General features: G+C 34.0%; 1 protein-coding gene across 1 annotated transcript; it reads left to right on the forward strand.

The window, feature by feature from the left end:
- The first annotated feature begins 2,888 nt into the window (after positions 1 to 2,888).
- Positions 2,889 to 4,867, forward strand: LOC135142410 (probable cytochrome P450 6a23). Its single transcript, XM_064074122.1, has 4 exons — positions 2,889 to 3,074; positions 3,128 to 4,247; positions 4,301 to 4,552; positions 4,600 to 4,867. Exons 2-4 carry the CDS (start codon positions 3,128 to 3,130, stop codon positions 4,761 to 4,763), a joined length of 1,536 nt encoding a protein of 511 aa, XP_063930192.1. The 5' UTR covers positions 2,889 to 3,074; the 3' UTR covers positions 4,764 to 4,867.
- Positions 4,868 to 11,411: the final 6,544 nt, after the last annotated feature.

Raw genomic sequence — 11,411 nt, forward strand, 5'->3', positions numbered from 1 at the left:
ATTTACAATATATCAGAGCATTCGGTTTTGTAGTTGCAAAGCAATATTGCAAAGTATTGTTACTCAGCTTTGAATTTTTTCCAAAAATTCTGAATGTCTAGGGAGAAAATTTGACACGGATTCATACACCACAAGTGCAGATGTATCTTATTGTATGAAATTAAAAAAAAAATATACATTTTGGAGATTACGTCATCCTATTGGTTGTGGGGATGATTAGCCAAATTTGAGTTAGCGTTTAACCATCTACATGATATCTCTAATATACATAGATATAACGTCTATAGTAACAATATAAAATCTGAAAACAATTGTAATTAGTGTGGTAGTTTCGAAGATTATTGTCTAATAGAAATCGACACATACAGACGGCAGACAGACGACAGAAAGGAGACCTATTTTTTTGTATTCTAGAATCCATGAAATGACGAGAAAACTTAAAAGTAGCCATTCGTCTGCTAGACCTATTACAGTATTTAGTTAGTTTATGCGCGGGAAGTAAAAATTCATTTTTCAAAGCTATTAAATCACTAAAAAAATTGCACCACTTAAAAACCCAATCTAAAAATTGGTCTACTGCTATTTATACAGAACTTCCCTAGCCCCTGAAGCACAGTCAGTTAAACAAGTTCAATTTCCTACAAATAAAATAGGGATTAAAATAAAAAATAGTAGGTACAGTTTTTCTGGAAATTTTGGAAAATATAAACAAGTCCAGCACAAACAGTTCAAAAAAATGGTCTAAGGTTGTTTAGGCAGAACTAACCTTGCCTCTTAAATACATACAATCCAACAAATCTAGTTTTCTTGAAAAATTTGAAAATTTTATTTGGAAAAATTTTATGGATTTTATGATAACCTTACAAGTATAAAAAGTATAGATAATACACAAACATTCGATATGCATAGCATTCAAACACAACAGGGCACAATATTTGATGCAGAAGCGAAGCATTGGCGTCTTGAATCACCAGAAAAATATTGCACAAAATTATTTTTGTTAAGTAGCTGTTATAAAAACCAAGGCGGATTCAAAAACCACAAGTACAAGATTATATTATTTCATAAAATTTGGTTAATCGTAACTATGCAAAATGACGAGTGGACATCAAATTGTTGGTGGAGATGATTAGACAAATTTTGGTTAGTGTTTTAACATCTAGACGACATTCCTAACAAATATACAAAATTTTACAACAATCGGTCCATTAGATTCAGATATTGTGTCTAATAAAAATCTACACATGACAGACAGACAGAAACGCGAAACCAATCTACTCATACTCTAGATAGTTAGCTTCACTATCTTTCTAGAAGGAAGCAACAAGTAAATAAATTTTAAACCATACTGTAATAAAGGGTCAGTATTAACCTTTCGTTAAAACCTCAAAACATTTCTTATGGAGATTTGTTTTCACAAATTTCATAATTTTTACTATGACTTCCATATTTATTATTAAAAATATAAGTACATTATTAATTCACAAATAACGGACCATGTCACTATAAATAAACTTTAAGTTAGATGAACGTAAATCAGTGATGAGATGACTTAATCAAATTTTTGGAAGGTATGATCAGATGAATTCTATCTAACGATTTACTGTCTTCAGTGATAATTTTAAATAAAAGCCGTACAATTTCAGCACAATCGATTGCATAATATTTGTGAATTAGATTGTTATTTTGCAACTTTCTAAAAACCGACATACTTAGGCTAGGGGAGAAACACATCCCCCTTCCATTCGAAATAAACAAAATGGTCGAAAACGGAACTTCTCTCGCCCATAAAGTATACTACATCAAATCCAGTTGTCTAGAAAAATTAGAAGTCTTAATTTTGCGAACCAATTTTTGGGGGGATAAACAGATATATTTTGAATAAAAATTTACCATGCTACCGATAACTTTGAAACGTCTAGCAGATTTCCAAGCATTCGATATTGCATTTCCTGATTTAATCCATAAGATAAATTGACTCATTCACTATTTTTTTGAGTCACCTTGTATAAGAAATTCTAAAAATATGAATGCAACGATACATTACATTTATACTACGCACATAATATTTGAGAACAATCGACCCGGTAGTTTCGGAAATTATCTGTCTAACAAAAATCCACCCGGACAGTGGACAGACAGACAGACGGAAACCGAAGACCTATTTTTTCGTACTCTAGAAATGATGACCATGGAGAAAATAAAAAAGAAACTAGAAAACCAGAAAACCTATAACCCATTAAACATTGCGACTATCAGATTTCCATTTCTTACGTACCTATTATATCTGAGAAATTAAGAGTGGAACAGATGATCGGAAATGACGTTATTTGAAAATAATAATTAAGCACACGAATTACTTATGTATTAAGAAGTTTGCTACTGAAAACAACAAAATGTTCTTTTCTATCCATTTTACACAATCAATAATCACTTCTTCGAATGTTTGTAATTACATAGGTATCCAGCAACAGTCTGAGCGTTTTAAGTATTTCCATCTTTAGTTAAGCGCGCCTTCAAACTCGATTTAGCGTTAGAAATCTTTTTCTTAAGATTTCCCTTAAAATTATCAACATTCATTAAATATGAAACAATCTACTTTGATGAGCTATAACTAAATTAAGTTTTATTATGACAAACAATTTACCACTAATATCGCTCCCTAACATGAGAATCTTTTTGTTTATTCCTAACTTTCGAACAAGTACCTACTTAGGTCGATAACCCACTCGACACCAAATTAATCTTTTGAAACTTATTAGGAGTATTATGTAAACATTATCTAACATTGCACAATCAAACATGTTAAAACATCAATCTTTGCCCGATTCTTGACCTTGGCCTGGCCTTGTCTGTGCTGTGCAGATAATTACAATTCCGGTCGGCAGGTACGTCCACAGTGATGAACGTCCCACATGACCGAATACCACTATGAATAGTTCGTATAAGTTATGAGTTTATGACACATCTGTGCGTAAACAAGGCTTCAAAACAAATCTCTGTTATCATCATTATCACTAAAACTCGACAGATTTGCCAGTCACCGATTTCAGTGTGTTGTGTCATAGCAGAAGGTAAGTCGACACAATAATTAATCTAACTGTTTTCTCATTCCACAAAATATTAGATGTTTTACACAGACTCTCTACTGACAGACCTTTTTGGTCTGCTGTTGGCCTTGACAGCCATCGTTATCACTTATTACAAATGGAGCTTTGCGTACTGGAAAAAGAACAACGTACCGTACCTAGAACCAACGATACCTTTTGGTAACTTGCCAAGCCCGGTCAAACCCACTGACACCATCGGTGTGGTAATTAAAAAGGCGTATGAAGAATTCAGAAGACGAAAAGTGCCCCACGGAGGGATTTTTGGTTTGACTAGACCCATTTACTTAGCTGTTGATTTAGAGTACGTCAAGAATATACTCACTAAGGATTTTCAACACTTCGTAGACCGCGGGGTTTACTATAACGAAAAAGTTGACCCTCTCAGTGCGCACTTGTTCGCCATTGGTGGCCAAAAATGGCGAAATTTAAGGGTGAAACTCACCCCCACTTTCACGTCCGGGAAGATGAAAATGATGTTCCAGACACTACTAGACTGTGAAGAAAACCTTCACGAGAAAATGGAAACTTTGCACAAAAGTGGACAAGCAATTGATATTAAAGATGTGCTTGGGTGCTACACCACTGATATTATTGGATCCTGCGCTTTTGGCCTTGAGTGCAACACGTTCAAAGAAGAGGACTCTCCGTTCAGAAAATACGGCAAAAAGGTTTTCACTTCGACGACTTTCAGACGACTGCAGTTTACCATTACCATTAATTTTCCAAAGCTTGCACAATTTTTGAACTTGAGAACAGTTCCGAAAGATATAGCGGATTTCTTTACTAAAGTTGTGAGAGACAATGTAGCATATAGGGAAAAAAATAACTATAGCAGGAAAGACTTTATGCAACTACTGATTGACTTAAAAAATAATAAGTTAGCACAGGAAGAAGGTTATCAACATGATGGCAACACTCTCACAATTGACGAAGTTGCGGCCCAGAGTTTTATTTTCTTTTTGGCCGGGTTTGAAACGTCTTCGACCACCATGACTTGGGCTCTCTACGAACTTGCGAAAAATCAAGACATTCAAAAGAAAGTCAGGGACGAGATTAATACAGTTTTGGCAAAACATGACGGAAAAGTAACTTATGAAGCTATCCAAGACATGAAGTACATGAGTCAGGTACTTGACGGTAAGTACACAGAGATAAAAATTTCACAATGCTAAGATTACCTACTATTTTAGAAACTCTGAGAAAATATCCTCCAGTACCTTTCGTTACGAGACAGTGCATCAAAGACTACAAAGTTCCTGACCAGGATGTTATTATCAGAAAAGGAGTCCGAGTTTTCATTCCAATTTTAGGAATACACTACGACGAAGAATATTACCCGAATCCTGAAAAATTTGATCCTGAACGTTTCAGTCACGAAAATATACAAAACAGACATCAGTATGCTCACATCCCGTTTGGAGAAGGTCCTAGAATTTGTATTGGTAAGACTGATTAATTTTTTTATGTAAAATTAATACACAATTTGTAGGTCTTCGTTTTGGTATTATGCAATCAAAAGTCGGTTTGACGTCCCTTTTGAGAAATTACAACTTCACTCTGAACAGTAAAACGAAGCAACCGATGAAGTTTTCAGTAAAGTCGTTTATATTAGCTGCAGATGGTGAAGTTTGGTTAAATGCTCAAAAAATATAATCTTAAAGTGTTTTAATACGCCTTTGCGAAGTCAGTATTTTCGTAAATGTGATAAGATATTTTGATTTATCTTAAATAAAAAGATATAAATATTTTTGTTTGTAGGCAATATTTTTTTATTTGTTTATAAGATAGTGTGATGGTTTTGTTTATATTTTTCAAGTACTTATCTGTAGACACAATAATGTACTGATTTTAAGTTTAAAATTGGCGCCACGTCATTCCAACATTAAATTATTCAAACATTAACAACAATGAGCATGTATCAGACGGAAGATTTATATTTTATAATTTTGTTGTTAAATTGCCAACATTTAGCGTCGACGGAGATAAAATCATACAGTTACATGTTTTCGTTTTTGGTTAAAGAATTTTGTAGTGTATTTTGCACTGAGAGATACGTAGAGAAAGGATCAAGCTAGAGTTATAGGTATAGTATAAACATGTTTTTTACTTGAAATAATTATGTAATTTAGTGTTAAATTTGACACAAATATTTTGAGCAATTTTTTACCGTTATTTGGTCTTTCTCATTTCAAAATCTCTAAAAATGTTGAAGAGACAATGTAAAGGTAAATACTATTCTACATCAAATTTAATCACGTATGCAATTACAAGTAAATAATACTTTTGGAATGAATGAAAATGTCACATTGTTCGTTATTTTGTTGTATAATGTCCACATGAAGATAATAGGAGACCTAACCAGTAACATGAGTTGACGTACGAAAAATCGTAGTAGTGGAATACTGATTTTGCTCAAAAGTTCTGAATAGTCAATTTTATTTTTAAGTAAGTTGTCTTGATTGCTTAAACCCGCTGGTAGGATGTACACAATTTCGTATATAAGCCACAAAATTTGAGAAATTTTCGTTGCACAGCCTCTAAATTATGATTGATAGTGAATTTTACAGATGGGAGACCAGATAAGGGTTCCATATTCAAATTTTTAGAGGACGCTGGACATGAAAGTTTCTACAGTTGCGATATATAAACCTATACATTTTGAAGGGCTTAGTGATAATGTCTGACTTTGTGCAAAAATTTAAATTTGCTGTAAAATCTATTCCAAGATCATTGAAACTTTCTAAGCTCTCGATAATGGAACCTTTCAATTTAAGTTTAAGTTTATTGTGACACAAATACTTCTACAGTACATAGGTCTACTCAAAATTGACAACACAAATATTCATCAATGCTATAATACGCTCTACTGCTTAAATGGCTACGAACCTTTTTCTTAAATAAACTAATACGCATTAAGTCACAATCCTTTATCACTTTTCTGACTTTATTGTAGCAAAGTACACCTATATAATTTACATTTTGCTTACCAATCTCCAACCTTGAGAAATTCATTTGTAAATCTTCATTACCTATTTCTTAAATTGTGACTACTTTGTATTTGCCCAACTCTTGGAAACTGGCAAACTTTTGTCTTAATATTTGTAACCAAGTCGAAAATATACAATGAAGGAACTGTTAATATGTTATGTAATACAAAAATCTCTTTACACGAGGATCGTGGATGTAGATAAAACATAATTCTCAGTAGCCGTTTTTGCAATTTAAATACTTTTTCTGCGGATGCAGATTTACCCCAAAAAGAAATACCGTAGGTAAGGCGCTATTGAACAAAATAGACAGATCTTAACACATGAGAAGAAACACAATTACGCAAACATCGGAATAAATAACAAGTTTTGCTGATTTTCTGTAATAACTCATCAATATGAGAATGCCACTTCAATTTAGAATCAAAGATTACACCTAATATTTTTACACATTCAGTCGCTCGTATTGACAAGTTATCAAGACGTAGAAGCAGACTGTTATCAATTGTAGCATTTTTAAGGAGTAAACGGATATAACAGGTTTTCTTTTTGTTCAAATGCAGTCCATTCACTTTCCAATAGTTATGAAGTTGGTTAGATTCAACATTACAGATATCAATTAAATTTTTGACAATGCCACTCGATACAAGTATACTTGTATCATCCGCGTAGCTTACTATTGTACCATATTTACCACATGCAAGAGATAAATCATTGCTGAACATAATAAATAAAATAGGTCCTAATAGTGACCCTTGACGAACCCCAACTTTTATAGATCTGCTCCTGGATGTACATACAGTTCCCTATATTTACACTTTGGGTGCGATTCTCCAAATAAGACCTAATCCATTAATGTGCAACTCCTCTTATCCCTATTCCCCAAACCTTCTTTAACAGCAAGTTATGGTCAACCGTATCGAATGCATGACTTAAATCAAACAAAAGTGCAACAGCCTCATTCCTCCCATTAAGTGCATCATGAATAAAATCCACTATCACCGAAAGAGCAGTATGTGTAGCTTTATTTTTCCTGAAACCATGTTGAGTATCTGATAATAGATTATTTTTTTCAAGAAATATTGTCAATCTTTCTAAAAAAGCCGCCTCTGAAACTTTACCAATCTGACTTTGTACGCAGACTGACCGATAATCTGATTTGTTGAATTTTGAACCCCCTTTTTTAAATATTGGTACACACTTGGAATGTTTCAGGCTGTTGGGAAAAACTCCTTTCTCAAAGGATTCATTTATGAAATAACATAGAGGTTCAGCTAAAGCAACTACCACTGCTTTAAGTGCCCGGCCGTCAATATTATCAATTCCAGGAGTAGTTTTTCTTGTGGTTTTCAATATTAATGTTATTACCTCGTTAGGTGTAAAGGGCTGTAAGAAAATTGTTTTTTCACTATTAATTATAGAAATTGTATCTTATATATATATATATATATATCATATGCCACCTCCGAAAATAAGAGACCACATGCATTACTTTTTGAGATATGGAGCACTAAACGATTGGTTGCAACAAGTACACAAAAGATATATACATATGCAGGTAAACGGCAGTCCTCAACAGTAGTTATTTCGATAATATAATTTGAAATTCAAATGATCTGCGAACATTAGCGTCTTACGTAACAACACATGTGCGAGATCGTTAATGAAGAGAAGAAATAACAGTGGGCCTAAATTTGAGCTCTGAGTTACACCTAAATAAGAACGAAATAGTTTAATTAACGAATTAGTAAAACCCAAGGTATTTCGTTTTTCAATTAAAATAAATGGCTCAGTTAATCAAAAGCCTTTGTGAAATCCATATAAATAACAACACGTTGTCTTTTGTTATTAGTTGTCTCTGTAACGTCTTGAGAAAAATTGGGCAGCTTTGAAACCATAGATCTTTTCCGCATAAACTTATGTTGATACTGAGAAATGATCTGTTTGGGACGGTCGCAAATATCAATATACGAGTACGCAATATTCTCGAAGGGTTTATCAAAATTACACTATAATGAAATACATCTGTATTTGGTAACCTCATTCGGTTTTCTTGTTTTGAGAATAGGATATATAAGCCCCTTTACACAAGGAGGCAAATACTGATTGTTTTAGCATTATAATAAATAAAACATATAGAAATTACACTAAAATTGAGAAGAAGGAATATCGTCACATCCCACTGTAAAGGCATCTTTTGAGTGTTTCAGACATACCTTTACCTTTGTAATATTAATATTATTGTTAAAGAAGCGACCAGGCAGAGGGCGTGGCCTGTTATGCCCGCGCTAACATCAAGTGATGGGTTGACAATATTGTTCTTTATTTAGTACAATAAGCCCCGCCCATCGGCCCTCTCTTTTCTTAGAAAGGATCTGATTTGCCAAAATCAGTCTTATCTTCTCAAGGACTAGCCCCGTACACCCGCATATCATTTGCTAAAATCAGTCTTATCATAGCAGGTACTAGCTATTATATTTGGATCTACATATTAAAATACACTCCGCTAATACCACTTCTTGGGGTAGTGCATTCCAATCATGAAAAACTCTGTTTGACAAAAATGTTTGTCTCACCGTGCTATGAAAGTTTTCCTTAAGTAATTTCAGGGGATGTCCTCTAGTACATTTGGAAACATTAAGAGAAAATAAGTGCTTAATGCAATATGTCGTTTTAAAACAGGAGTCCAGACAGTGTTAGCAAATTCCACTAACGGTCTCACGAATGTTTTAAAAACTTTTCCAAACATGGATGGACTAACTTTGGTAAAGACTTTACTTAACAGATAAAGCATTGCGTTAGCTCTCTTAGTGACACGTAAAATATACTCAATTCCCGTCTTCCATTCGGAGGGAAAAGAACCTGACCAATAAGGTCACAAGATCTTTAAAACATTGGCCGTAACGAAATCTGGGCCCAGGGATTTCGAGATTTTTAACTTTTTAAGTTTGTCCAATATTAGGTAGGTCTCTGGAAAAGTCTACCTCGGAAATATAGTTAGGGTTAAAAGTGCCCAATAAACTAGAACATCGAAGAGGTGGTTCTTTCGTAAAGAACTAAGAGAATGCCTCCGCAAATACCTCTGCCACATCTTCCTAATTATTGACTACTGTTCATTCGGATGTATTTTTACAGGCGTTTAGGATCTTTATCTGCTACAATGGAGTACTCATATTTGAGTCTAACTTCTCTAATGACAGACAAAAGATGGCTCGAAAAATAGGTATCTGTGCGTTTTACAAGCGGATTCAGACTTCGTTCTTTTAAACGTATGCCATAATGCTCGCTTTACGGACTAAACCTAAGATTCTGCTGTTAATCCAAGATTTTGAAAATGATCTTTTAGCAAAGGTAGTGCTGGTGCATTGTGAGGTAGTATCGGGCAACACCGTTTTAAAGATATCACAATTATTGTGATTGAGCCATCCGAAAGGATAGATTGTCAATTAACTTGGGAAAGGCGATCGTTCAGTGTCTCAAATTCATTTTGTTTTCTTTGGAGCTTGATAGTTCTTGACCTAGGTAAACAATAAATTTGTAAGTTAGCCAACAAAATAATGTGACTGAGTTACCGATCGGATTGAAATACTCAAAATTAGTGATCGAAGAATCATCGGATGTTATAATTAAATCGAGCAAGGAAGGTTGTTGGTTCGCCTTATATCTATATTCTCGTCGGTTGCATGACCAGCTGATTCAAATGACTATCAATTATTGAATCCACAAAAATTTGGGAAGATGCCGTGTATGTACGATTAATATTGACAGGCCAGTTCACATCTGGTAAATTAAAAACGCCGAAAATATAGATCTTGTCATATGAGAAGTTACTTCGTTGTTATAGCAGTAATGCTGTCTACTAAGTATTTATCATCGTAAAATGTGTTGAGTATCGTCTGTAAATACACCCTAGAATAAAATTGATGTAACTACTTGACAGTTTTAAAAATAAGGAGTCTATACCACCAATGTCTACCGGAAGAGGCACAACAAGGAAATTAACTAGAACAGAATCTAAGGTACAGGCACCATCTCCTCTTTTCCCAATTCGGTCAGTTCTGAAGATTGTGTAGTCCTTAAGCGAAATCAGAGAGTCTGCTATTGAAAAAAGGAACCAACTGTCCAAACTGTCCAAATTTCATGCTTCTTAGCTTCAGTAGTTTAGGCTTTGTGTCGATGAATCATTCTGTCAGTCAGGATAAATATTTTTATATGAATAGACTATAACAGCTGTTGCTCGCAGCTCAATTTGCGTGGATTTTGCAGTTAGGACACATTATTTTTAGACCCTTCACTCCCCTTTTTAGCTCTTCCCCCTCCGTGAATCCGTGTAACTTAAAAATCACAACTCCTATACAAAGTTTCATACTCGATTTTACCCATGTAAGGGTAAAATTTCTAAAAATCCTTCCTTAGTGGGTGCTTATATTACAGAAGAAACGTACTGTCCAAATTTCATATTTCTAGCTTCAGTAGTTTAGTCTCTGCGTTGATGAATCAGTTAGTCTGCCAGTCAGGACAAACACTTTTCTACATCATATTAAGTAATATCGGTCACTTTTTCTCTTAGATTTCCGCTCACTATGAAAGCTGTGCCTTCTTGTCCTTGATTTTCTGTTCCTGAGTACCATATGGTGTAATTTTTCCTTTCTATTTTTCCTCATCCGCCCCACCTGATTTTTTATATTCCTATGGCTTCCACCTTATATTTTTTTAATTTATTGGCTAGCTTTTATAAATTTTCTTCTTCTAATAACGTCCTTAGAATCCACGTTTTAATTTTTTCAATACATTTTCTCATTTTCCAGATTCGTGTCCTTTTTCTTTCACTTTGTCAATTACATTTTCAACCGTTTAAATGGTTTGTTACTTTTTGGAACTTTATTCATGCCATGGCCTCCATCAGTTTGTTCTCCTGATCATCTTAATCAATGTTCTTCAATTTATGTCTAATTTCTGATATCGTACTTTGATGTTGATCCCTTCTTTCTTCTTTTGGCTGTCTCTTATTACTTTTTTGTAAGTATACTCTTTTCGTTTAAACCAAACGCCGACTCTTCCGTCTTTTGTTTACTCTAGGTTTTCTTGCAGTATCTTAAGCTTGTTTTCCCATTTCTTCATTCCTGTTATGCATGTGTTGTTTAATATCTAAATTTCCACTATGTTATGAATCCTCTGTTTTAATATTTTTCCGTCCTCCGAATCCAAGCTTATTCCCCTTATTACCAGATTTCCTCCCCGACCTAGTATTTCTTCTACCTCCTTGTCTTTTATCATTTTGATTTCTTCTTTTAATTGTTGCATTTTTTCCTTG

This window comes from Zophobas morio, unplaced genomic scaffold (genome assembly GCF_036711695.1).
Source record: "Zophobas morio isolate AGI-343-1 ecotype UQ-CSIRO unplaced genomic scaffold, CSIRO_AGI_Zmor_V1 ptg000046l, whole genome shotgun sequence".
NCBI lineage: Eukaryota > Metazoa > Arthropoda > Insecta > Coleoptera > Tenebrionidae > Zophobas > Zophobas morio.